The sequence below is a fragment of the Falco rusticolus genome, chromosome 1 (genome assembly GCF_015220075.1).
Source record: "Falco rusticolus isolate bFalRus1 chromosome 1, bFalRus1.pri, whole genome shotgun sequence".
Lineage (NCBI taxonomy): Eukaryota > Metazoa > Chordata > Aves > Falconiformes > Falconidae > Falco > Falco rusticolus.
In genome coordinates this window covers 89,227,805-89,253,214 of record NC_051187.1, presented here as the reverse complement: position 1 = coordinate 89,253,214, position 25,410 = coordinate 89,227,805, and the positions used below count along the sequence as shown (strand labels likewise).

The 25,410-nt window shown below is 67.6% G+C and overlaps 4 protein-coding genes across 4 annotated transcripts; 2 read left to right on the top strand and 2 right to left on the bottom strand.

Moving 5' to 3' along the window:
• LOC119148625 (drebrin-like) lies at window positions 1-6,830 on the bottom strand. The gene is made up of 14 exons (XM_037389052.1): window positions 6,721-6,830; window positions 4,835-4,887; window positions 4,625-4,737; window positions 4,436-4,510; window positions 3,783-3,923; window positions 3,573-3,650; window positions 3,259-3,410; window positions 2,943-2,997; window positions 2,793-2,867; window positions 2,381-2,501; window positions 1,198-2,257; window positions 969-1,078; window positions 659-716; window positions 1-447 (listed from the first exon to the last, which is right to left on the bottom strand). The coding sequence occupies exons 1-11, from the start codon at window positions 6,804-6,806 to the stop codon at window positions 1,560-1,562; spliced, it is 1,647 nt and encodes a 548-aa protein (XP_037244949.1). The 5' UTR covers window positions 6,807-6,830; the 3' UTR covers window positions 1-447; window positions 659-716; window positions 969-1,078; window positions 1,198-1,559.
• A 1,578-nt stretch (window positions 6,831-8,408) lies between these two features.
• Window positions 8,409-14,240, top strand: LOC119148598 (rho-related BTB domain-containing protein 2-like). The gene is made up of 9 exons (XM_037388988.1): window positions 8,409-8,689; window positions 8,793-8,896; window positions 10,591-10,776; window positions 10,865-11,796; window positions 12,173-12,291; window positions 12,559-12,709; window positions 12,956-13,044; window positions 13,162-13,267; window positions 13,340-14,240. The coding sequence occupies exons 1-9, from the start codon at window positions 8,498-8,500 to the stop codon at window positions 13,507-13,509; spliced, it is 2,049 nt and encodes a 682-aa protein (XP_037244885.1). The 5' UTR covers window positions 8,409-8,497; the 3' UTR covers window positions 13,510-14,240.
• A 98-nt stretch (window positions 14,241-14,338) lies between these two features.
• On the bottom strand, window positions 14,339-21,738 carry WDR54 (WD repeat domain 54). The gene is made up of 10 exons (XM_037389000.1): window positions 21,690-21,738; window positions 20,971-21,190; window positions 20,012-20,074; window positions 19,735-19,801; window positions 19,279-19,335; window positions 18,866-18,993; window positions 16,818-16,918; window positions 16,464-16,626; window positions 16,215-16,289; window positions 14,339-15,767 (listed from the first exon to the last, which is right to left on the bottom strand). Exons 1-10 carry the CDS (start codon window positions 21,707-21,709, stop codon window positions 15,636-15,638), a joined length of 1,026 nt encoding a protein of 341 aa, XP_037244897.1. The 5' UTR covers window positions 21,710-21,738; the 3' UTR covers window positions 14,339-15,635.
• Window positions 21,708-24,941, top strand: C1H2orf81 (chromosome 1 C2orf81 homolog). The gene is made up of 4 exons (XM_037396317.1): window positions 21,708-21,854; window positions 22,709-22,936; window positions 23,035-23,241; window positions 23,584-24,941. Exons 1-4 carry the CDS (start codon window positions 21,708-21,710, stop codon window positions 24,520-24,522), a joined length of 1,521 nt encoding a protein of 506 aa, XP_037252214.1. The 3' UTR covers window positions 24,523-24,941.
• Window positions 24,942-25,410: the final 469 nt, after the last annotated feature.

Here is a 25,410-nt window from a genome sequence, read left to right as displayed (position 1 = left end):
TGTGCCTGATTGGGGGGAGGGGGGGGGGGAATAGCGTGGGGGTCCCTCTGCCCAGCCTGGCCTCCCTGGGGTGGGGGTCCATGTCCCCCCACCCCCGTGCAGTGTGCTGGGGGTGCTAGCTTCCCCTCCCACCTCCAAAACTGCTTATTGGGGTGCAAAGGAGTCAGGGGGGCTGCAGCCAGAGCCCTGGGGGGAAGGGGGGGGGGAATGTGCTGTGCTGGGGAGGGGTTATGGGAAGGGTTTGTGATGTGCAGGGAGGGTCCAGGGCTGAGGGGGTCAGGACTGCTGGCCATGGTGCCATACAGATACCCCCACCCCCCCAAGGGGGTGCTGAGCCCCACCCTGGCTACACGGTGTGGGGGGAGAGGTCCTCATCCTCGGCGGGGGGGCTGGTGCCCCCGGGCAACTGCGGGTGGGGGGCGTCACGGGCCAGCAGCAGGGCGAAGCCTGGGCAGAGAGAGGGTTGGGGGCTGAGGCTGAGGGGGGGGGGGGGGTCCATGGGGAGTCCAGGGATGGGGGGTTTTGGGGTGGGTCTCAGGGGAGATACGGGGGGGGGGGTGGGGGTAACAATGGGGGGAAGCTGGAGGCAGGGGGGGTGGTAGAGGGATGAAGGAGTCTGGGGGCAACAGGGGTGGGGGGGGGGTATGGGGAGGGTTACCTGGCTTGGCTTTGTGCAGCGGCTCTGGCAGGAGAATGCTGTCTCTCGGCTCATCCCCCTGCAAGACAAGGGGGGCCCTGAATGGTGCCCACCACCCCAGCCGTGCCCATCCCCCCACCCAGAGACCCCCTCAGCCCCCCTGCTCTGTCCTGCCCCCCAGCCACGTCTCCCCTCCAGCCCCACCTGCCCAGCCCAATCTTACACCCCAGCACCAACTCCCTTGCCCCTGCACTGTACCTGGCCCAACCATGGCCCCCGCCCCAAAACCATCCTCCCCCAAGCCCCACGCCACCCCCAGCCAGTGCCATACCTCCCGCGGGGGGGTGTCCCGCTCCCAGGGGGCTGGCCAGCCCCCCGGCTCGTGGCCCCTGACGCTGTTGAGCCCCGAGTTGCCTCCAGCCAGCTGCTGCCCCCCAGGCCCTAGGGGAGAGGGGCAGCTGAGCCCCACGCCAGCCCAGTGCCTGGGCAGGGGTCTGGGGTGCGGGACACACCCCCACCCCACCACCCCCCAGACCCACACAGGGGTCCCAGCCACCCACCTGGCTGCGGTCCTGGGGCTGTCGAGCAGGAACGGGCTGGATGCTGTGGCGGGCTGGGGCTGCGCGGGGGGGTCCCGGCCCCTGGCATTGGGGCAGGTGCCAACCCGGGCAGGGGGGACCCCCCCTGGGGACTCAGGACCCCCTTGCCCAGCTCCACTGGCAGCCCCAGAGACCCCCATGCTGGGGGACTGGGGAGGGGGAAGGTGTCCAGGGGGGGCCCATCCTCATCCGGCGGTGGTGCGGGGGGGCTGGGAGGAGGCAGTGGCATGGCCTCCTCGGGGTCTGCGGGGGGCTTCCAGGGGGGGCTGCCAGGGGACCCCAGCCCGGGAGTACTGCAGGGGGGCAGGGACTCACAAGTGCTGTCAGAGGACTCCGACCCGGGGGGGGCAGGGGGGCACCCCGTCCTGGGGGGACTGGCAGGGGGCAGGGTCCCTGGCCCAGGCCTGGTGGGGGGGGGCCCAGCCCTGGCCAGGCTGGGGGGCCCGCAGGTGGTACAGGGAGGGGGGGGGGCTGTCCCTATGGGGCTGGCCAGAGGGGGGGGGCCCGCCTCCACAGGGCTGGGGGGGCTCCCTGGGTTGGCACAGGGAGGGGTCCTTGTCCCTGTGGGGCTGGTGGCATGGAGGGGCCCTGCCTTGGCTGGGCTGAGGGGACTCCCTAGGGTGGCACAGGGAGGGGTCTCCCTCCCCATGGGGCTGCTGGGGGTCCCAGTGGTGGCACATTGAGGGGTCACTGTCCTCATGGGGCTGGGGGGGCTCCCCGGGGTGGAACAGGGAGGGGTCCACATCCCCATGGGGGTGGGGGGGTCCCCAGTGGTGGCACAGGGAGGAGTCCCTGTCCCCATGGGTCTGCAGGGATGCCCTGTGGTGGCACAGGGAGGGGTTCCCCTCTCCGCGGGGCTGGTGGGGAGGGGAGGGGGGGGGCGGGGGGGGGGGCGGGGGGGGTACAGCCCTGAATGCCCCGGGCTGAAGGGGTCCAGGCAAGGGTGGGGGGTCCGGCCGGCGGAAGATGAAGGCCGATTCCGTCAGGCTGCGCTGGTACCGCAGGAACGGCCGCCGGGCACCTGGGGTGTGGGGAAGGGTCAGCAGCCAGACGTGCCCACCCAGGAGGGGTGTCTGCAACCCCCACTCCCGGGCAGGCAGCACCCAGAGCCAGCACCATCGCCCCCCTCCATGGGGGCACCTACCAGGCCTGGTGCCAAGGTGGGGTGTGGGCAGTGGGGTGCCAGAGGTGGACCCTGAGCGCTCCCGCTGCCGGAAGAAATCCCGCGGGTTCTGCGAGCGCTGGGAGACCAGGACGGCCGCCTCCTGCTGGCACCCACAGACCCGTCAGTGGGGCCACAGCATGGCCATGCGGCATGGCCAGGGGCCCATGGCATCATGGCACAGCCACGTGGCACCGCAGCACAGCCAGGGGCATGCAACACGGCCGGTGGGGGCATGTGGCACCATGCCATGGCCATGTGGCACTTCGGTGCAGCCAGGGGCACGTGGCACCAAGGCACGGCCAGGGACACACAGCACAGCCAGGGGCACACAGCACAGGGACACAGCTGGGGGCACACGGGGCAGGACAGGGCACTCGGCCCCAGCACTCACAGCCGCCTTCTCAATGGACTCGCTGCGCCGGCCGCGGTCCCGCATGGCCTCCTCATACTCCCGCTGCTGCTGCTCCTGTGAGGACATGAATGGCCAACCCGTGGCCCCCCCAGATCCTCCAGCCCCCCCAAGACCAGCTGCCCCGCTCACCCATCGCGCCTTCTCCTTCCTCCGCTCCTCTGCCTCCAGCCGCGCCTGCTCCTTCCTGCGAGGGCAGGGAGCGTCAGGGGGGCACAGGGGACACGGTGGGCATGGGGGGCACGGGGAAAACCGTGGGGCACAGGAGCCTCAGTCCTGCTGTGGGTCTCTGTGCTCAGAGCCATGCAGGACAGGGGGCACAGGGCTGGGGAACCTGGGTGTGTGTGGGGCTGCAGGTCCCATCATGGCCATCTGTGGTCAACACCCCTGTGTGGGTGGGGGCACTGGAGGGGGGGGGGGGACGGGTGTCCCACGACGCTGCCCTCACCGCTGCTCCTCGATCATCCGTTCCTTCTCCTTGAAGCGGAGCTCGCGTTCAGCTGCTTCACGCCTTTCCTCTTCCATCCGCTCCCGCTCCCAGCGCTTGCGCTCCTCCAGCACCCGCCGCCGCTCTTCCTCCTTGCGCTGCTCTTCCTCACGCTGCAGCCGCACCACGCTCAGCACCGTGCTCGGCACCGGGACCCCTGCCAGGCTCAGCCCCGTGGCCCCGAGCCAGCAGCTGTGACCCTGGACCCAGGGATGCCCGTATGCCTGTTGGGGATGTAACCAGCCCCTGTGCCCCCCCGTGCCCCCCAGCCTCACCTCGGCCTGGGCCCAGAAGGAGTCCCGCTTGGTCCGGTGGATCTCCAGCGCCGGGTTGGTCTTGCGGTAGTTGGTGCCCTGTGGGGACCCAGCTGGGGTCTCAGGGCAGGACCAGCCAGGACCCCCAGGATGGCATCAGGAAGGTGGGCAACAAACCCATCACCCTGTTGGGTGCCCTCCCAGCCAGACCCCCTGGGACCCCTCACTCACCACCAGCTCCTGGGCATCCGGGGGGGGCACCCTCCTGGCCAGGGCAGGGGCAGCGGTGGGGGCCAGCTGTGCCAGCGCTCGGCTCAGTCCCTCCTGTGTCACCTCCTCGACGCGGCGGGCACTCAGCACCACGCTGGCCTCCTGCCGCCGAGACAGGACGGCGTCATCCTCCCTGCCAAGCACCCACGGCCCCCCCCACTCTGCTCCCTCCCTGGATGGATCTGCAGCCTCCCCAGGGAATCCTGGCGTCATTCCCTCACACACACTTGCCGCCTTCAGATGTGGGGCTGAATCCAGATGTGGGGGCCAGATCCAGATGCGGAGCTGGATCCCAGACATAGGACCCAGGCAGCTCCCCGGGGGGTGAGGCAAGGGCTGGGGGTGGGGGGCAGGATCCCACCAAGCCAGGGCAGGAATCCGGCGGGGTGGGGGCAGGGAGCTCAACCACAACCCTGGCTCGTCGGCCAAGGCTGGGAACTGGGAACGGCAGCGTCTGAGTCAGCAGAGCCAGGAATGCACCCGGCGCAGCAAGCAAAGGTCGGGGCTGGCTGGGATGGGGGGGATGGACATGAGGGGGCATGGGACTCAGTCCCCAGCCCTGGCCACACAAAGGGACAGGGACGGGGTCCCGCACCCCACACACACACACTCACCCTGAAGAAGGCTCTGATGGTGGGCAGATGCCTGGCACACGCCTCTCGTTGGGACTCTGGCGCCTTCTCCCCAACCTGGCACCAGCACACACCACTTAGGCTGGCACCCTGTGCCACCTCCCTGTCTCCCAGGACCCCGGGGTAGGGGGTAGGGTGCTCAGAGCCCCCTGCCCCAACCCCTGCACTCACCCAGTTGATGAGGACGATGCGGTGAGTACCAGTGCCAGGGTCTTGGACACGGCACAGACCGTACATGATGCTGGTGGTGGAGAATTTTTCGGCCAGCTCATCCGGACCCCCGGCTACAAGGAGGCAGTGGTCAGGGGGTGTGTGGGCACAGTGGGACCCCCCAGTACTCCCCAGCCACGCCAGGGGGCTGGCAGCATCGCCCCCCGTTACCTCCAGAGTCCAGGAGTTTGAGGTCATGGTACTTCTCATAGGCGAAGACAGCCCTGGGGGGCAGAGGTGGGGTTGGGGTGGGGGGTGGGCAGCAGAGCAGCATGGGCAGCTGCCTTTGCCCCAGCAAGGTCACCTGCAGTAGGCGGCATGGCCACCCAGATGCTACTGGCCATGGCCAGCAGCGGCCACCAACCCGCCGTGAGCAGTGCTGGCCGGCGGGTGCCCCTCCCCGGGGCAGAGGGGTCGGTGGCAGCAGCTCTCCCAGGGGAGGGAGCCAGGGGCTGCCACAAGGAGAGCTTGGGGGCAACACAGGGGGAGGCAGCCTGGGGACTTGCCAGAGCCAGGGGCACCCCCTGTGCCCCCGCCCCCCGGCTCGGTGTTGTCTGCCTGGGCTGAATTTGTGGAAGTGCTGCTGGCAGCATCCGCCCCGGGGACAATGGGGCCGCGGGAAGCAGCACAGCGGCAAGGCCCCTCGGCCCAAGCCCCTCAGGGCGATGCTGCTGTCGCTCAGCACTGGGCTGGCACCTTGCGGGGTGCCGGGGACGCCCCTCCCCACCAGCCGGGCAGACCCTGACCCACAGGCCCCCCACCAGCCTTGTACTCCCCCTGCCTGCCCAGGGAGAGGGGAGCAGTCCTGGCCCCTGGCTGTGCCGGGACCCCCTGCCCTGGGCTGGGGGCAGCTCTGGGCCCAGGACCCCTCGCTGGCAGAGGCCCTGGCTGGGCATTCCCCAGCGGCCGTGCTGCCTCTTTGTCTCCGCATGGCTCCGATTACAGACACATGTGGCAGCACGCTGCGCTCCGCGCTGCCTGGGACTCGGCCCGGCTCTGGGAGTGTGTGCGCAGCATGGCACGACAGGACATGGCATGGCAGGACATGGCACGGCACGGCTCTGGGAGCACGTGTGCAGCATGGCGTGGCATGGCAGGACATGGCACGGCATGGCTCTGGGAGCACATGTGCAGCATGGCACGGCATGGCACGGCATGGCAAGGCATGGCACGGCATGGCACGGCACGCTGGCAGCATGTGGCAGGAGCGGGTGCTGGAGGAAGGCCAGCCGAGCTCCGGTGCTGTGGCACGCCAGCCCATCAGTGGTCTCGGGGCAGTGGCCGGGTGGCATCAGGGCAAGGCCCACCACGCCACCACAGGGCTGCGGGGCAGCTATGGGGGCCAGTGACCCCCTGTGCTGGTGATGTCAGCCCAGCGGGTGAGGCCGCGCCGGCCAAGGCCGCGGCACGAGGTCTGGGAGGGCGCCGGCTCCGGCCTGCGCCCATGGCACTGGTGCGGGACCGGCCCGGGACCCCCGGCCCAGGGGCAGGGCAGGACACCGCGCTGCCCCGCGGTGCGGCCGGGCCGGGGGGGCGCTGCCGGGCCGGGCTCCCCGTGCCCCCCTGGGAGCCCCCGGCCCACGCGGCACCGGAGGCAGGGAGCGGCGCTCGGCTGCTGCCACCCGGCAGTGCCCCCCGGGCACACCCTGGCGCTCCCAGCCCGGCGGCGGCGGGACCGGCAGGGGCAGGGCGGGACCGGGCACCCGGTTCCCAGCGCGGCGCGACGGGCGGGGCTCAGCCCCGGCCCCCTCCGGCCCCGCACCCCCGGCCCCGCGGCCCGGCCGGGACCCCGCTGCGATCCAGCCTCCCCGCCCCGGCCCGGTGCTGCTGTCGGTGCCCCGTGTGTCTCAGACCGACTCCCGCCGCCCGCCCCGCCCGTGCCGCTGCCCGGTGTCCATGCTCCGTCCCCGTTCCCGCTCCCGGTACCCGGTACCCGATACTCGATGCCCGGTGCCCGTTCCCGCTCCCGCTCCCAGTGCCGGTGTCCGCTCCCGGCGCCCGTCCCCGCTCCCGGTGCCCGTCCCCGCTCCCGGTGCCCGTCCCGTCCCCAGCCTCACCAGTTGGTCCCGGCCCGGGGGTTGCCTACGTCCTCCTTGGCCGCCAGCAGCGCCAGCCGGTGCCGCTCCAGCCCCGGGGCCGCCATCCCGCGCCCGTCGCCGCTGCCCGCGGCCCCTGCGCCCGCCCCGCCCCGCCCCGCCCCACCGCCCACGGGCGGGACCGGCCGGCACCGGGCGGGGCAGCACCGGGAGCAGCCGGGGCGGGCGGCACCGGGCAGGGGTGCTGTGCGGGGTCCCGCACCAGGACATGGGTGCTGTGCAGGGTCCTACACCGAGCGTGGGTGCTGTACACAGTCCCACAGTGAGAAGTGGGTGCTGTGCAGGGGTCCACGCTGGGCCGTGGGTGCTGTGCAGGGCCCTGCACTCGGACAAGGGTGCAGGTCCCAGGGTCCCGTACCAGGACACGGGTGCTGTGCAGGGTCCCACACCAGGTGTGAGTGCTGCACAGGTCCCAGAGGAGCAGAGGGGCAGCGTGTGGGACTGCAGGTAAGGTGTGACACCCAGCTGTGGCAGGGCAGCAGGCAGGGCAGCAGGCAGGGCTGTACAGACAAGCCGGGGTGCAGGATGCTCAGCCCTGGGCTGGGGCTGGTGTGGGGGTCCCGTCTCCATCCCTGTCCCCATCCCGGCACAGCTGCACTGGCCTGCTCCCATGTTTGGTCACCGCTGCCCTCAAAGCCCCAGGGAGGGCAAACACTGCAGCTGGGAAACAGGGCTGTGGGGTGGGGCAGCCCCTGTCCACCTGCCCCCCCATCCCAGGCTCCACGTGCCACCAGGCCCCATGCGCCCAGCCTCCCAGCAAGGGGACCCGTCTGCTGTGGCCACCAACTCACCTTGGCCACCAGCCCATTATGGCCACCAATTCTGTGAGCCCCCACCTGCCGTGACACCCCCACCCCCCCCCAGTGCCACTCTGGTGCCCTCCCGGGGAGCCCAGTGGAGGCTTGTGGGTGTTGGGGGCACCGGCAGTGCTGGTGGTGTTACTGGTATCACAGGTCTGTGCTGGAGCACCCTGATGTCACTGTCCTCACTTGTGTGTGCTGGTGCTGGTGGTTCATACTGGTGTTCACTGGTGTCACAGGTGAGAGGTGGGCGCTGGCTGTGCCGGGAGGCTGGTCTGCAGGGGTGAACAGTGTCACTGGTGGTGCTGGTGTCACTGGTGTTGCTGGTGCTGCTGGTGTCACTGGTGTTGCTGGTGTCAGTGGTGGTGTCAGTTTCACTGCTGTCGCTGCTGTTGCTGATGTTACTGGTGTCACCGGTGGTGCGGGTGTCACTAGTGTCGCTGGTGTCTCCGGTGCCGCTGCTGTCGCCGTTGTGGCCGCTGCTGCCGGTGCCCCGCCGCGGGTGGGCGGGGCGTGGTGATGGGGGCGCGTCCCGGCCCCCCCGCCCCCCCGAGGAGGGGGCGCGGCCCCGCGCGCCGGGGAAGGGGCGGTGGGAGGGGGGGGCGGGCGGTCACGTGGCCGCGGCGCCCCCTGGCGGCGCTCCTTTGTCCGCGCGCGGGCGGGGCGGCGGCGGGGCGGGGTGGCGGGGCGGGGCGTGGAGGGGCGGGGCGGGCGCGGATTGGCGGGATGGGCGGGGCGGGGCGGGCGGGGCGGGGCGGCGCGGCGGGGCGGGCGCGGATTGGCGGCGGGGCGGGGCGGGGCGGGGCGGGGCGGGCGGGGTAGCGGGCCCGGGCGGCGGCGCGGGCATGGGCGGGGGGCGGCGCTGAGCGCGGCCGCTCCGTGCGGGGCCGCTCCGTGCGGGGCCGCTGCCCGGGCCCGGTCGCCCGCCCGCGGGGCCGATGGACCTGGACGTGGACTACGAGCGCCCCAACGTCGAGACCATCAAGTGCGTGGTGGTGGGCGACAACGCGGTGGGGAAGACGCGGCTGATCTGCGCCCGCGCCTGCAACGCCACGCTCAGCCAGTACCAGCTGCTGGCCACGCACGTCCCCACCGTCTGGGCCATCGACCAGTACCGCGTCTGCCAGGAGGTGCGGGGCGCCGGGGGGGCGGCGGGCACTGGCAGGCGGCGCGGGGGGGCGGCGCCGGGGGCCGGGGCCGGGGCCGTGACGGCGGCGCTCCCTGTCCGGACAGGTGCTGGAGCGCTCCCGGGATGTGGTGGACGAGGTCAGCGTCTCCCTGCGCCTCTGGGACACCTTCGGGGACCACCACAAGGATCGGCGCTTCGCCTATGGCAGGTGGGACCGCGGGTGCCCTGAGCCGCACCACCAGCACCCCAATCCCTGCCACTAGTACCTCAACCCCTGCCACCGGCACTCCGACCCCTGCCTGCAGCACCCCGACCAGCCACTGGCACCCCAACCCCTGCCATTGGCACCCCAACCTGGCACCCTGACCCCCACCACTGGCACCCCAGTCCCTGACACCAGCACCCCAACCTAGCACCCTGTCCCCCCAGCCCTGCTCCTGCCCTGTCTGTCCAAGGGCACGTGGGGCCGAAGGGGCCCCCTGGGCTCCTGCCAGTGCCCAGAGGGCAGCTCTGGCACCCCAAACCCTCGGGGGCTGGGAGTGCCCCCACCTCCCGGCTTTGGGTGCCCCGGGGGCACCGTGGCCCCAGCTGGGGCAGCAGTGGGGCTGTGCACCCTGACAACTGGGCAGGGAACCCTGGGTGCTTGCAGCTTCCCCGGGGGGCAGCTGGCACCAGCTTCCCCAGGGCTGTCTTTCTGGGGAGGGGGGTGGCCCTGGGGTGCCAGGACCCTTCCCTTGGGGGTGCTGGCCTGGCAGCGGGGGATGCCTCTGGGCCATGGCCAAGCAGTCACCAGCCCCCCGGCCCCGCCACACTGTAAACACCACCCTTCCCGTGGCTGCTGGCACGTCCAGGCTCTTATCGGCCGCCGCACCGTGCCAGCACGGCTCGGCACTCTCTAATCTCCCCTCTGCACTGCCCCAGGGTCAGGGGCCAGAGGCCGGGATGGCCCCACGGGGTGGGGGCACCCCTGGCCAGGGGATATGGGGGGCTGCCCCAAGGTGCTCGGTGCTGCCAGCCGTGCTGGGTCTGCCGGCTCCGACCCCTGGGGTGGTGGATGCCGGGTCCTGCCTCGGGCCAGCATCACCCCTGGGTGAGTGGTGACTCCCATGCTGGCCAGGGGCCCGCGGGAGGCAGCGGGTGGCGTCTATCTTGGTCCCTGACATGGGCCTGGCTCCAAGCGGGCCTCCTGGTCACATCTTGGCAAGGCGCAGACTAAAAACAAACCAGGTCTGGGGCCACGTGGCTGCTCCCGGCCGCCTTATAAGGCCCCGGGAACCGCAGGGACCTGGGCGCTGCTGGCACCTTCCGCGTGTCCCCTGTCACCTTGCCTGGGGAGGCTCCCCCGAGCCACTGGCAGAGCTGGCGTGGGGCTGGGACAACGGTGGCAGCCTGACAGCCCCGTGCCAGGGTGGCCAGGCAGGGTTGGTCCCTGCAGCCCTGCCCATGCCAGGGGCTGGCTCATGCTCCGGCACTGGCCTGGTTGCACTCCATGGGCCCCTCCTTGCACCCACCTGTGCTCGGCTGCTGCCCCAGTGCTCTGCTGCGGGGTTCAGGGGCCAGGGCAAACCCTGTGCTGTGCCGTGCCAGCGCTGTGCCAGACCCAAGCTGGGCTGGCCCTTGGCTTGGCTGACCATGGTGACCCAGAGCTGGGTGTCCTTGGCTTCCTCCTTGGTCTTGGGGGGCTCCCAGGGGCCATGGGACAGAGCCTTGCCAGGGCAGGCGGGGGTTCCCAGGCTGGGGGTGGCTGTCTCCAGCGATGCCTGGTCCGCCTGGGCAGGGATGGGATCTCTGTGGCATTCCTCGAGCAAAGCAGGGTGCAGGGGTGGCCAGGGGATACAGAGGTGACAGGGGGTTGTTATTGGGGCAGGGCTGCCTTCACCTTCCTCCTCCTTGTGGCCACAGGTCAGATGTGGTCGTGCTGTGCTTTTCGCTGGCAAACCCCAACTCCCTGCGCCATGTGAAGACGATGTGGTACCCTGAGATCAAGCACTTCTGCCCCCGCACACCCATCGTGCTGGTGGGGTGCCAGCTGGACCTGCGCTATGCCGACCTGGAGGCTGTCAACCGGGCCCGCCGCCCCTTGGCCAAGTGAGACTGCCATGCTGGGCGGGCAGGGGGTGGCTGGGGGCCAGGCTCTTCCGCACGTGGTGACGCAGCCCCACTCTGTCCCCCCCAGGCCCATCAAGCCCACGGACATCCTGCCACCGGAGCGGGGCCATGAGGTGGCCAAGGAGCTGGGGGTGCCCTACTACGAGACCAGTGTGGTGGCCCAGTTTGGCATCAAGGACGTCTTCGATAATGCCATCCGTGCCGCTCTCATCTCCCGCCGGCACCTCCAGTTCTGGAAGTCCCACCTGAAGAAAATGCAGCGGCCACTGCTGCAGGCCCCCTTCCTGCCCCCTAAGCCCCCGCCACCCGTCATCCAGGTCCCCGACCCGCCGGCCAGCCGCAGCTGGGGCCCTGCTGCCCTCTTCTGCACCCCACTCTGTGCCGACGTTGTCTTCCAGCTGCAAGGCGGACAGCAGGTCTTTGCCCACCGGGTCTACCTGGCTACCTCCTGCTCCAAGTTCTATGACCTCTTCACCCTGGAGGGGCCACGGGGGGCGGGAAAGGAGCCTGCTGTCCGCACGAAGAGCCTGGACGGGGAGCGGGGGGTCCTGGCTGTGGGGGCGCACGCCCCGCTGCGGACTTCGCAGAGTGATGATGCGCTGCGGCCAGCAGCAGGGGACGGCGGGGCGCCAAGTGGTGGCAGTGGCCGTGACCTGTCGGCGTGGGGCCGCGGCTTCATCAGCATGCACTGGGAGCTGGTGGCCGACCCAGTGGCAGGGCGAGAGAAGCGGATGGCAGTGGTGTGCATGGACCGGCGGGTGCAGGCAGAGCCCTTCCGCGCCGTGCTGGAGTACCTCTACACGGGGCGGCTGGACCAGGCGCGTGGGGACCTGATGCAGGTGGCCACCATTGCTGAGCTGCTAGAGGTCTTTGACCTGCGCATGATGGTGGCCAACGTGCTCAACAAGGAGAGCTTCATGAACCAGGAGATCACCAAGGCCTTCCATGTCCGCCGTGCCAACCGCATCAAGGAGTGCCTGGGGAAGGGGGTCTTTGCAGGTGGGGGGGGGTCCCTGGCCAGCGGGAGCAGAGGGAGGGCCACCAGGGCTGCCCTGGCTGGGGACATCATCCAGCTCCTTCCCCTCTGGCTGGGTGTCCTGGCTCCTACAGTGCCCTGCCTGGGCCCAGGGCTCCCAGCCAGCCTGATCCCCCTCCTTCTGCCATGAATGCTGTGGTCTGGGGGTCCTGGAGCCCTCGTCCCTTCCCCGTGCCATCCCCAGCACATGTGGCAGTACCACGCTCCCTGTGCTGGGTCAGCCATGGTGGGGGCTGCAAGCAGTGCCCAGAGCGTGTGTCCCTGGGCCAGCCGTGGCAGGGGCTGAGGTGGCTGGGGGCTGGCTGTCCCTGTACTGATGCTGTCCCCTTGCCATCCCAGATGTGGTTTTCCACGTGGATGATGGGGCTGTGCCGGCGCACAAGCCCCTGCTCATTGCCGGCTGCGACTGGATGATGGCCATGTTCCGGGGGGCTTTCCGGGAGAGCTACGCTGCTGAGGTGAGGGGCCGCGAGGGACGGTGATGGTGGGAGGGGTGTCCCCACTGGCTCTGCCACAAGGAGGATGGGCATCTCTTGGCAGCATCGGCTCGCTGAGGACTGGGGGTTGGCTTGGACCCCCTGACCCTGGCACGTGCGAGTCCTGCTTTCCCTCTTGTTAGAGAGAAAGCAGGGGTCTGTGCCAGGGCGGCGGGGGGGCGGTGCCAGGGCAGGTGCTGCTGGCAGCGGCTCTGCATGCCGGGCCCCCCCAGACCCCCTGTCCCACAGGTCTCCCTGCCCGGCACCAACTGCGCCTGCCTGCGCGCCGTCCTTGACTTCCTCTACACCGGCGTCTTCACCCCCACGCCTGACCTGGACGCCATGGAGCTCCTCATCCTCACCAACCGCCTCTGCCTGCCCCGGCTGCAGGCGCTCACAGGTGAGGCCCAGGCACCCCTGCCCCCCCCCCCCCCCCAGCCCCCTGCCGGCCCCCGCTGATGTCAGCTGCCAATATTACGGTGCTGCAGGGACAGGGATCGATGTGTCCCCAGTGCGTCATTAATGGGGTCCTTATGTAAGAGCCGGATGAGCCCATACCCCCAGGGCACAGCCCGGCTGCTGGGGCGCATGTCCCGGCACACGTGCTCTCCCCGGTGCTGACGGTTGTCCCCCTGTCCCCCCCCAGAGCAGTACGCCGTGGATGAGCTGCTGCGAGCCTTCATGCAGCGGGTGGAGATCGACGAGCAGGTCATCATCTACCTGGAGATGACGCAGGTATGTGGTGAGGCGGCTGCGCTGCAAGCCCTGCAGCTCTTGGGGGTGGGGTGGGGACCGTGGGGTGCGGGCAGCTGCCTGCACCGTGCACCCTGCTCAGCCTGCCCCTGCCCGCAGTTCCACAATGCCCGGCAGCTGGCCGCCTGGTGCCTGCACTACATCTGCACCAACTACAACAGCGTCTGCCGCCGCTTCCCCCGTGAGATGAAGTTCATGTCCGCAGGTAGGGCGCGGGGGGCCGAGGGCAGCGTGGGGGGCCGTGCCGCGCTCTGACCGCGGTGCCCCGGCCCTGCAGAGAACCAGGCGCACTTTGAGCGGCACCGCTGGCCGCCCGTGTGGTACCTGAAGGAGGAGGACCTGTACCTGCGCTCCAAGAAGGAGCGGGAGCGGGAGGAGCAGCTGCAGCGCAAGCAGCACACCCGCAGCAAGTGGTGCTTCTGGCGGCCCTCGCCCCACGTCTCCTGAGCCGGGGGACAAGGCCGGGCCAGGGGCTGCCCGCTCAGCCCCTCACCCTGCCGAGGGCTGCCTACCCCGGCCACTGCCTGTTTACACCCCCCACCCCGGCTGTTTACAGGCGGTGGGCCACGGCCCGGCCCCCCCACCGTCCCACCGTGCCTTTCCCCGGCGCGGGAGCCATCCCGGCAGGGCGCCCCGGCCCCGGCCGACGCTGGTGCTACCTCTGATCGAGCAGTATTGCGGGGCTGGGGGCAGGCGGGGAGTGGGGGTCTGCCGGCCTCCCGGGGGCCCCCCTCCCGTGCCAGGTGCTCCCCCGGGCAGGGCTCGCTGGTGCTGTATTTTCCCCGTCCCCCGACAGAGGCGGGGGACCAAGCTGTGAGCGGGGCAGGTGGGTGGGGTGGTGGGCATGGGGCTCCTGGGGGTCCCTGGGTGCTTGTGTGGCTGTAAGAGCCGCTCCTGCCTGGGGGGAGGGCGGCCTGGCCCCCCCAGCTCATCTCTGTGCCTTGGACGTGCCCCTGTGGGGCCATGGGCTGTGTCCCTGCGGCAGGGGCCATCGTCCCCGGCCCGGGTGTCCCGGGGCCAAACTGCACAACCGTTTTTACACTTTTTTACCCTCACCCCATGAGCACACTGGCCCTTGGGCCCCCCTGCCCCCAGGGCCCCCCCAGCATGGTGAGCAGGGCTGCCAATGCCTCTCAGCATCGGCTGTTTTAACCTTTAATAAAATCTTTTGTAACGGGCCTGGATTCTGTGCTCCCCACCCACTGCTCGGCCATTGCCCACCCGGTCCCTCGACCCACTGCCCAGGAAGGAGCAACACGGGGTAGGGGGCTTCATTCAGGTGCATTTATCATGGGTAGGGGGTACACACCACATGGGGAACAGAAGCATGGGGTCCTGACCCACAGTGGGGAGGAGATGGCATGTGCGGTGGGACTGACCCCTGTCTGGGGCGGGGGGGCTCACAGGTGGTGTGTGTTTGGGGAGAACAGATGACTGGGAAATTGGGGGGTGTCTCTGCCCCATAGCTTAGGGCTGGGCAGCACAGGGAGAGCTGGATCCCCAGCTCCGGCATGGCAGGAGGGGCTGGGGGCTGCAGGGGGGTCTCTCCCCCCCTTCCAGGGCCTGTCCTGGGTTGAGCTGGCTCCGCAGCGCCCTGGGAGCGGAGCCAGAGGCTGAGCTGGTCCCTGGGGCTGTGTCAGCTCCCGCGGCCCGGACGGGAGAGCTGGGGCAGGGCAGCCCCCGGGGGGCCAGGGCAGGGCCCAGGGCATGTCCTGGCGCAGCATCTGCCCCCCACTTCCCACACAGGCTGGTTAGGTCAGGGCCAAAGCCAGCAGGGTGGGGCAAGGGTGAGAACGGAGCAGGGGGACAGCACAGTGGCTGCGCTGGGGGGGGACACGACTGTCTCTGGGGGGCCCTGGCAGACAGCGCGGTGCAGCTGCCTCTGCCTCTTCCAGCCCCGGAGCACAGCTGCAGCCCTGCACATCTGGCCAGCGGCCATGGGGATGGAAGTGCCGTGGGGATGGAAGGTGCCACGGGGACCTGCGCGTCCCCATGTCTCCCTGGGGAGGGGCAGCAGCTCCTCTCCCCTCCCGGGTAACGGTGCTGCCCCAGGGGAGGGCGGCCCCGCGGGTGCTGCACCCACGAGGCGCCGTCGCCCCGGCTGGGAACAGCTCCCGAGGCTCTCCCGGCCGGAGCAGCGTGTCACACAGGTTTGCCCTGAATCCTCTCCCGTCTGCACCAAAGCTGCGGCTGGGAAAAGGGGAGCTGGTTCTGCTCCCTGCCCTGCTGGCCCGCCTACCCTGCAGGAAGGGCTGGGGGGGCCAGTGGGAGGGCAGCCCCCTGCTCACGGACCCACTCGGGGGCCTGCATAGCTGGAGCCGCTCCAGACCATGTTCCCGGCACATGGCCATGCCACGCTGAGGGCAGGTTCACTTTGGGAGCGAGGGGATCCTGGCTCAGCTGCACCTCTGCACAGATTTGCACCCCTGTGCCGCTGCTGCCCGGGCCCCATGGAGCAGAAGTGGGGGGTCTGCGATGCACTCCCCTTTGCCAACAGTGCTGCAGTGCAGCTGCACCGCAGTGCCAGGGTAGCCCAGTGCTCCCTGCCCTGGACAGACCCCGCAGCTCGCAGCCTACGTGCGGCCGTAGCGGAAGATCTCGCTCAGGTCGTAGCCGGTCACGGCAAAAGAGTTTCCCTCGGGGTCGCAGAAGCGGGCGCCACAGACCTGCGTGTCAGTCACACACTCGCCGTGGCAGTGCTCCACCTGCAAGCGGGGAGAGGAGCCGAAACGTGGCACAGCCACAGCCCAAGGACCTGCCTCAGGCCCCTGCCCACCTGCAGAGCCATCCTCTCGGGGTGACAGACAAGGACCGTGGGCAAGTGGGCCGTGGCTTGAGCTTGCCCTTTCAGGAGCTCAAGAACCATATCCCCGTCAGACAGAGCAGCCTTCCCGGCTTGTACCTCTGCCAGTCTAGGACAGAACTGGGGATCGCAGCAGGGGACAGAAGACAGCCATGCTATCCCATGCTGCTCAGGCTGGGCCTGGCGGGGCTTCCACTGAGCCCTTCTCTGTGGTCATGGTGCCTCACCAGAGGCTGAGGACAGAGGACAGAGCAGGGCCTGTGCTGTGGCCCCACAGGGCAGCGATGCCTTGGAGCACCACCAGCCTGCCCCAGGCTCCCCACTGAGGGCTGCTGCTACACAGACTCACCTCCACATCGCCCGTGTCCGGGTTCCTGCTGAGCTTCCAAACATGAACAAAGGAGTCCTCTGCACCCGACAACAGCTGCAAAGGGAGCGGGACAGAGGCCATGGGGACTGGGAGGCCAGAGGGATGCCATGGAGGTGGCAATGCCGTGTGCTGGGGCAAGGAAGCAGCTCCTGCCTGACCATCCGCAGGCTGCCACACTCCAGGCTGGTGGGCTGCTGGGGTGGGATGCCCCAGCACAGCCAGCCATACCTTTCCAGTCTGTGGTGCCAGGTCCAGTGCGTAGATCCAACGAGCGTGAGCATTGACCTCAGCGCGCAGGAGACCAGTTGTTGCCTCGTACAGCCGAATCTGCCCGTTTCCGTAGCCAGCAGCCACGATCCCGTTCCACAGCTTCACGGAGGAGCAGGTGCAGCTGGGCACAGGGACACGTCTCACCTCCTCCCCTCCTGGCTGCAGACCCACATGCCGGGGGCTGGTGCTGGGTGTCCCCCTCCTGCCACCCTCCCATCCCTTGCGAGACACCAACACGGTCTGGCCGGGGATGTCTGCCACCGCGCACTCACAGGACCCCACTGCGTGGCTCCACCTGCCCCTCAGGATTACCCAAAGGCCGGGATTTTGCTAAGCAGGGCAAACTCCTCTCCTGTGCTCCAGACGCAGAGGGTCCCAGCGTCATCGGCGGTCACCAGGTCACCAGCCCCATCCTGTGAAGCAGAGGTGGGTCAGCGTCCGCCCTGGCGCCGCTTGCGGGGTAGCCAGCTATGCTGTTGGCAGCAAGCAGCTGACTCACGCCAGGCAGAAAGTTCTTGCTGCCCCAGTTGCCTGCACCACCGAAGCTGCTGCACAGCAAAGCCAGAGCCTGCAGCAGAACAAGCTTAAAGTTTAACAGCTCATAGAAACTGCTGACACCTTTTGTGAACGAGCAAGGCTTGGCTGGGATCACACACGGGCATTTCAGTTTAAACATGTTTGTGTTTAGCAACACTAATTACACATAGGATAAATTTCTAGGAAGAATTGCTGCATCTCCTCCCTCTGTGCCTGAGTCTCAACACCTCACCTTACAGGAACCTGGGATTTCACATGCCAGGCCCCGTCTCTCACTCACAAGCCTTTAACAAACCACAGTGAAAGTCCAAGAGAGCCACGTTAGAGGACAGTCACTGCAGAGAGAGGTAGATGACAGAACAGCTTTCACATAAACAAGCTCCATATCCAGGCTAATTGGGAACCAGTTCTAGGCAATTAATTGTTCAGGGGAGTCCCAAACGCAGAGAAAGTTAAATGTAACTAATTAAAGTATAGGAAAGTGTCCTCGTTGGGAAGGAGTCAGCCAATAATGAGGAATCCAATTAGTGTGTCTGCAGAGATGTCAGCCAGACTGGGCTGAATTGCAGGAAGCCCCATCCCGGTCCCAGACTGTGCTCTGTAATCAGGTGAAGTTATTTCATCTGCCACAAGACAGGTCACTGGTCCCGCTTACACCTTGGGTCGGTTATCTCCCTCCGCTGGCAAGGGGGAAAGGCTCATCCCTCCAGCCAGCACACAGGCACGGCTTTGCCCTCGGCTTCTTCACACCCCACCGCCCAGCCTGGGGAGGACAAGCAGGGTCCTGTCCCAGCAGCCAGTCCCCCGGGATGGCTCCGGAGCCATGGGTAGGACATGTCCTGTGCCCTCCTCTCGCCACACTCCCGCAGGGAGGCTCTGCTGTAGTAACTCGCCGCTCTAATGGCGAGAGCGTTAGTTTTCGCGTGGGTTTATTCGTGGCCAGTTTTGCCCATTTGCTCTTGTACCACAGCCAGCCTTAGCTCCAACAGCTCTGCTGTGTGCCAGCACTCAGCCCAATGGATCGTGGAATACTCTGGGCTGGCAATGAGCCATGCTCCCACAGCCATGCTGCTGCATGTGCGGTGGGATCGGCTCCTTCACTGTCTTTGTTGCCCCTCTCTGTGCCAGCATTTGCTCTCCCAGAGCCTGGGTGACCGGGCCTGAGATTCCATCAGCTGAGAAATGTGCAGAGACTGAGGTGCTGAGGCAGAGATCAGCTGAAGGCCAATGGAAATGGGGATGGTGGGATAATGGATGGAATAGCTGCTCCTAGCTGCCCAGGCAGCAAAGGGAACAGCCCTGGCATATTACAGTGTACATTTTAAACTACATTTGGCTCCGGTTTGCCTCATCTTGAGAGGCTGCGCTAAGCCATGGCAGGATGGCTCACAGGCTCCTGGGAGCAGGGCCGAGGAAGTAGCCATCCCAAGCCACCTCCTCCCTGAGATTTATCCCACCTGGATAGGGGAGATGCCCCTCGTGCAGAGGCAGCCACAAAAGCTAGCAACCCTGGTGAAGGAGATGGCAGAGCCACCTGCTCCCCTGCACCGTGGAGAGTGGCTGGCTTGGGGCACCTCTGCCACACCACAGCCTCCCCATGGTTTGCCCGCAACAGAGGTTGGGCTGGCCCCAGAGAGCACGGGCTCCCAGGGTGACTGGCTGCACTCCAGGATTGGCTCAGCCATGGCCTGGGTAAACCTCAGTTCCCAGAGCCAGCACCTCTGAGATGTCCCCGTGGGGCTGAGGGAACAGCTGGAGCCCCCACCACCCTCCCCCAAGCAGCAGGGACCCCACCAGCTGCTGACAGCTGACCCCACACATACCGGCGCCTGACCCAGCTCTGCTGCAATGTCAGTGATGGCATCACAGTGCCGCTCCAGGACCTCGCTCACCATGATGTTCGTCCCTTTGGGAGGGATGTCAAACACCAGCACCAGCCCAGAGGACGTTCCTGCGGGTGGGCCGGAGGAGGCATCAGCAGGGACTTGTCACACCCTGTCCTGGGACTGAGCCTCCAGCTGGGCTCCTTGCTCCCCCCGAGCCCTGCGGCCTCTGCAGGGCGGCTCCGTACTGATGCCACTCGCCAACCTGCCCCTCTGTTCGGCACAGTCGCTCCCACAGAGACACTGCGGGGCCAACCCAGCCCCATCGGCTGACCTCACGTCGCCACACCATCCCTGAGCCCCAGCACCACCCTCCCCTCCCATCTGGCCCCAAACTCCCCAGCCTGGCTCACCCACACAGATGAAGCGTCCGCCAGCTGCAGCAATCCCTCGAGCAAACACTGCTTGTGCTGAAGGGAAACCAAGAGCCGGTCACGACCTGCGGCAGCTCCCAGAAATAGGGAGACCAGCACAGCGGTGTGAGGCACCAGGGGCCTGTTTTGAGTGTCATTTTTAGGACAAGACCCACAGCTGCCATGCTGGGTGCTTCCAAGCCCCTTTCCAACCCCCCCAGGCCCCTGCTGAGCCAGGACAGAGAAGTCAGGGTGACGCTATGATCTTGTCCAGACCCTTCTGCAAGACTGCTGTGTCGGATGTCCTGGCTCAGTCCCAGCTGAGACTGGGAGCAAGGCTGCTGGGGTCTCTAGGCCAGGAGGAACTGGGCTGCGCTACAGGAATCACAGGCATCCAGGGAAGAAGAGTGGGCAGAGGGGCTGTGGGCTTCCCGCTGCACTCCCACCGGGATTTACCTGGAGGATGCTCTGTGACATCCAGCGCGTGCCAATAAACCATGATGGAGCCATCGGACTCGTACATCTGGAGACAGAGCAACGGGGTGAGGCCCAAGAGACTGGGGAAGTTTCTCTCAGGGCTTCAGGCTCAACCACTGCCCCTAGACAGCTCTCTGGGTGTGCAGCAGGACCTTCAGAAGGTTCCCCCGTGCACCCAGGAGCCCAGCTGTCCACACAAGCTCATCCTCCCAGTGTCATGACTTTGCTCCTCACCCTCCCCAGGAAACTGCCTCACCTGGATCCCTTTCTGAGAGGTCAGCACCAGCAGGACCCGCGATGGCAGGACACACCAAGCAGCCTGGAAAGAAAGGCAGCTCAGCAGGAGGCCGGGGAAGGGAAAGACAGGCCAAAAGCCCTCCCCACCTTCCAGGGGAGGGACAGTCTGCAGCTGACCAGAGACATGCATGTTTCTGGCTCCTGTCATGGGAGATGGGTTCCTACCATCCTCTGGGACCCCCCAAGGTCTCACAAACCTGCCCAGGATGCTCCTTCCCTCTCCCCTTCCCCATAATTAGGACACTGCAGGCTCCTGCTTCTGCCCAAGTAGTTCTACAGCCACATGCGCTCAGCTGGGAAGATCCTTCTTCGCCACTCCGTAGTACCACTGTCTCCTCCCCGCACTCGGCAGATGGCCTGTTTGGGCCTAGTGGTCAGTGGGTCCCATGTACCTGGCTTAGAGAAGGTCGGCATTTAAGCACAGACCTCTGCTAGGGCTGAGACACCCTGCCAAGTGAGCATCGTCCTCATTGGGGCACAGAAGGTAAAAGCAGAGACCAAGAGACGATGTCACAGCAAACCCCAGGCACTCCTTGTCACACTGCACTACCCCGTCCTGTTCCCACCAGCCCTGGTGAACCCTGGTGCTGGCAGCACCACACTCCTTCCACCTTCACATAGCCGTCCCTCCCTGCCATCTCCTCCACAGCCACACTGGGAGCCGCTTATTGGTTTAGTGGTTACTCCGCCTCCAACTTTGGAAGCAGCGGGCACTCCTTATGGTGCAGGTCAGGGAACCTGCTTTCTGCTGCTGCATGTCACAGCCCTCCCAGTGATGGGTCTGCTGGAAGGCTGGAAGTGAGAAGGTGGCAGATAATGGGCCGGTGAGCTTGCTCTCCCCGCTGGAGGATCTGCCAAGCAGGGCCTGAGCTGTACGACCCCGTGGCCCAAGCAGGGGTTCGGGCACGCTGCCTGTACCTGGGTGAGGAGGGATGTGCTGACGGTCATGCCGCCCTCCTTTGCCTGCAGCTGGCGGTGGGAGAAGCCGAGCCCATCGGCAGTGACCATGCTAAGGCTGGGGCCGTGCACGGTGCTGAAGCAGGTGAGCTGCCTGCCAGGCAGGGGCAGCACGCTCAGGTTGTTGTATAGGGCCGCGCTGCTGCTCTTCAGCTGGATGCTCTTCTCCTTGCGGTACATCCTGCAGGGCCGGGGCAGATCTGGGCACTGGCCATGCACTTCACTGCCGGCCTCCCGCTGCCCTCCCTGAGCCACCACTGCCGCGGCGCCCTCCCTGTACCCCTGCCAGGCCCTTCCGGCCCTCGGCTCTGCCCTGGCCCTGGGCTCACCCCCCGGCCCTGGGGTCCCCCGCCTCGGCTCTGGGGCTCCCCCTGCCCTCGGCCCTGGGTCCCCAGCCCTAGGATCCCCTCCCGACCTTGGGATCCCCTTTCAAGCCCTAGGCTGCCCTCTCCTTAGCCTTGGGTTCCCCTCACCTCGGCCCCGGTATCCCCCCCTCCTCGGCACGGGGTCCCCAACCCTGGCATCCTCCTTCCGGCCCTGGGATCCCTCTCCCCAGCCCTGCGATCCCCCCTCAGCCCTGAGATCCCCCCCACCCTTGTCCTGGGCTTCCCCCGGCCCCGGGATTCCCCTCCGGCCCTGGGCCTCCCCGGTCCCCGCCGTGCCCGGCACGGGAAGCTGACCCGCTGGTCGCCGCAGCCATGGAGACGGCGGCGCGGCGTGATGACGCAGGCGGCGGCAGAGGGGCGTCACGGTGCACGGGGGGCGGGGCCAGCGTTGCCGTGGAAACCGGGACGCTTCGCGCCTCGCGGCCGGGCGGCGGGATGGTGGTGCGGCCGGGGGCTGAGGTGAGCGGGGGGGTTGCGGGTGTTGGGGTGTGCTCGTACTGAGGGGCGCTGGGGGTTCTGGGGGGTACTGGGGATACTGGGCAGTGCCGGGGAGTACTGGGGTGTACTAGGGTGAGCTGGGGTGCATTGGGGTATGCTGGGGATATTGGGGAGTGCTGGGGGGTACTGGGGTGTATTAGGGTGTGCTGGGGTGTATTGAGCTGCATTAGGGTGTACTGGGACGTACTGGGGCCATGCTGGGGTGTACTGGGGTGCATTGGGGTATACTGGGGATATTGGGGAGTGCTGGGGGGTACTGGGGTGTATTAGGGTGTGCTGGGGTGTATTGAGCTGTATTAGGGTGTACTGGGACGTACTGGGGCCATGCTGGGGTGTACTGGGGTGCATTGGGGTGAGTTGGAATGAGGTGGTTTATACTAAGGCATGGTGGGGCGGGTTGGGGTGTACTGGGGTATATTAGGGTGAGCTGGGGTGACTTAGGGTGATTTGGGATGCACTGGGGCGTGTTGGGGTACGCTGGGAAGGTCTGGGATGCACTGGGGTGTATCAGGGTGTGCTGGGAAGAGCTGGGGTACACGGAGGTGCTGTGGGGAGCACCAGGACGCCATGTTAGAGCCGCCGCCGCCATGGGGCAGGGCACGGAGGCTCCCCCTGCTCCCCCATACCCGGTGTCACTGCTGAGGGCCTGGGGCAGCAGGGACCCCTGGGCCGCGAGCGAGGGGGGTCTCATCTCTGGGCCCTCTCAAGCTGAGGGGCACCGCAGGCTGCTTCCATCCTGGGAACCGTGTGGCCTGGCACGGTCCTGCTGCGGGTGCCCCCGCACCCTATGGAGAGGGCTGTCGTGTCTCATGCAGAAAATGACCCCCCGGGAGCGGGCGGCCGCCCCCAAGTCACGTGGGGAGAAGTCCCGGCCGCCCACCGTGGCCGCTGCCCGAGCCGCTGCTGGCCCTGGGCGCCTGCCTGAGGCCGAATGGCTCTACCTGCTCGGGGCCCGGCGGGCAGACAGGGACGTCGGGGACATCATCGCGGAGCTCATGGGCCGCCTGCTGGACGAGTGCTCCAAAGCCCACGCGGCTCAGCAGGTGGGTGTGCTGGGGGGGTGCTGGGTGCCCAGGGTGAGTGTGGGTCCCTCAGAGCCCCCACTCGGGGGGCGTGGGGCTCAGGCTGGCTCTGCCCGCAGTGCGTGCCCTTTGCCGTGGGCCAGGCACGGGATGCCCTCCTGCATGCTGTCCAGTGGCGCTTCCTGATGCGGGATGAGGGGGACACGGGTCACGAGAGGGATGGCATCTGGCAGGAGGATGAGGAGCCTGAGCCCTGCACCGTGGACTCCTGGGCACAGGGCTCTGTCCCTGTCCTGCACGCCCACCACTCGCTGGGCGAGGGAAAGGTGAGATGTGTCCTGAGCCTGCTGTGGCCACGAGCAAGCCCCACAGGGATGGGCTGAACCTGGGCTGCTCTGGGGCCAGGGGACACCTGCTGAGCCGCTGGGGAGCTCTGGCTCGTTTGTCGGGTCTGCCTGGTGGGTGTTTAGTTGTTGTCAGCATGGTTCCCTGCGTCATGGTGCTGGGTGCTGAACTGCCAGCACCCACACAGCTCCCGCACAACAAGGGGGCTGGGGCTGCACCCTCTGCCAGTGCTGCTGGGTCAGGGGAGGCAGCACCGATGACACCTGTAGGGCACCCCAGCATCCCAGCCCATGCCAGGTCCCCCTTTGCCCTCTCCCACGCAGGTCTCTGGTGCAAGGGCTGCATGCGAGCATGGAAGGCAGGACCCCTCTCCAGCACCCAACACTGGATCTCCCCCCATGCAGCCACTCTGTCCTGGCCAGGTCCCCAGTGCTTGTGCCATCCTGCCTGTGCCTGTGCCGTGCCACCTGGAGCCGCCGCAGGACAAGGCAGCCGTCAGTTCCCAACCCCCCAAGGGAAAACCTCCCCGTGCGTGGCCTCTGCCTCGGCCAGCCCCTCTGGCCAGGCCACCAGCCCCCTGCCCACCCTCCGGCCTGGCCAAGACCCCAGGGCAGCTGGAGCCAGGATGGTGTCTGCTGCAGTCACCCCACAGGGACACAGTGGGGAGCAGCGTCATGAGGGCCAGCAGCCACACATCACCATTGTCACGTCCCTCCTACACCAGCCTGGTAACAATCTGGCCAGGGAGGCCCCTGCACAGCACAGGGGTGAAGCAAGAGGGGTCTGGCACCATGCTAGGGGTCCGCAGGCTGGGCCCTGGCAGCCGGCCTGAGCACTGGATCAAGCCCCAGGTGGAGGTGCTGGACCTGGACCTGGGTGCAGAGGCCAAGCTGCCTGCATGTCCCTGCGGTGGTGGCTGGCACAGCCAGGCACTGGAGCTGGGCAGCTTGCAGCTGCCCTGGGGGCTGGCCACCGTGGGACGGGGATGGCTCCAGCTGCTCCCCCCAGGGTCCCCACAGCCCCCGGGCCCTGTGCCCCGACAGCTTGGCTCCTTGCTGGACCCTGCTTGGCTGGCCCCTGGTGTGACCGTCCGATGGGGTGGCAGTGTGATACACAGGGTCTGCATCCCTGCACACGGTGAGGAGGAGGATGAGGATGGTGATGAGATGGGGGAGGCCAAGTGGGACCTGAGACCCATCTGCCCCACCTTGCCCTTCCCAGCCATTGTGGCCGAGCAGGTCATGGGTGATGGTGAGTGCTGAAGGCAGCACCTCACCACCTGGGGCCCATGAGCAGCGTGGCGGGTGCACCCCTGGCTCAGAGCCCCCACCTGGCTCCCTGCCATGTCCCACGAATTTCCTGTGAACCGGCCCCATGCCTCACCACAGCCCCAGCATGAGGGTGCAGCCAGGCCGGCTCCCCCCACGCTCCTGATGTGCTGTGTCTCCGCTTTGGTGGTGCAGCCACTGCCCCGGGCAGGAGCAGTGGTGCTGCAGGGGGCTAGTGGTGCTCCATGAGCTCCCTCCCCATCCTCCTCCTCACACCCCAGGGAGCGGACCTGCCTGCTTAACCCCCGATCCTGGAGCTCCTGGTCTGGGAAACAGGCTCCAGCAGCTCCAGGGCTGGGTGCTGCGGCTGGGTGCTTGAGCTCCAGGAGACACCCCCCCTGTCCCAGGTGGGCTCCTTGCCCACAGCTTTCGGCACGTTTCCACTGGACCCAGCATCCCTGCAGGTTACCACTGCAAGCACTGGGCTGGCGTAGAGCAGGGCACCAACGCGGTGCCACAGGCTCTCCTGGCTGTCAGCGAGGCCAGGAGCTCGGTGCCTTTTGCAAGTTCTGCTAAAGAAAACAGAATTAAATAAAGAAGTTTCTATTGCTCAGCTCTTGTCCTGTGCTGAGGACCAGCACCACGGACTCCTGCACTGGAGCAGGGGCTGGGAGCCTGGCTACAGCAGCCCGGGGGCTGCCAGCCCTCCGGCACACACCACACAGCCACCTACCATCTGCTTTTCAGCTTGTAGCCACATGCAGCCTGTACCCTGTGGCTCATTTGCCACCAAATGAGAAATGAGAGGGGCTTCAGGGGGTGAAGCACCCGTGTGGCCTTACTGCACAAGCACTCCCTGGGGTTTGCCCCTGCCCCGTGTCC

Bases quoted from the DNA above. Each gene is read 5' to 3' on its own strand.
- C1H2orf81 (XM_037396317.1), top strand. From the start codon at position 21,708: ATGGAGACGGCGGCGCGGCGTGATGACGCAGGCGGCGGCAGAGGGGCG. The intron at 21,855-22,708 runs GTGAGCGGGGGG...TGTCTCATGCAG, and splicing joins TGGTGCGGCCGGGGGCTGAG to AAAATGACCCCCCGGGAGCG. The intron at 23,242-23,583 runs GTGAGATGTGTC...TCTCCCACGCAG, and splicing joins ACTCGCTGGGCGAGGGAAAG to GTCTCTGGTGCAAGGGCTGC.
- WDR54 (XM_037389000.1), bottom strand. From the start codon at position 21,709: ATGGCTGCGGCGACCAGCGG. The intron at 18,994-19,278 runs GTGAGCCAGGCT...GCCCACCCGCAG, and splicing joins CGGACGCTTCATCTGTGTGG to GAACGTCCTCTGGGCTGGTG. The intron at 15,768-16,214 runs GTGAGTCTGTGT...CCCCGCTTGCAG, and splicing joins CGGACACGGGCGATGTGGAG to GTGGAGCACTGCCACGGCGA.
- LOC119148598 (XM_037388988.1), top strand. From the start codon at position 8,498: ATGGACCTGGACGTGGACTACGAGCGCCCCAACGTCGAGACCATCAAG. The intron at 8,690-8,792 runs GTGCGGGGCGCC...CTGTCCGGACAG, and splicing joins AGTACCGCGTCTGCCAGGAG to GTGCTGGAGCGCTCCCGGGA. The intron at 13,268-13,339 runs GTAGGGCGCGGG...CCGGCCCTGCAG, and splicing joins GATGAAGTTCATGTCCGCAG to AGAACCAGGCGCACTTTGAG.
- LOC119148625 (XM_037389052.1), bottom strand. From the start codon at position 6,806: ATGGCGGCCCCGGGGCTGGAGCGGCACCGGCTGGCGCTGCTGGCGGCC. The intron at 4,511-4,624 runs GTGAGTGCAGGG...TGCTGGTGCCAG, and splicing joins GCATCGTCCTCATCAACTGG to GTTGGGGAGAAGGCGCCAGA. The intron at 3,411-3,572 runs GTGAGGCTGGGG...GTGCGGCTGCAG, and splicing joins CCTTCTGGGCCCAGGCCGAG to CGTGAGGAAGAGCAGCGCAA.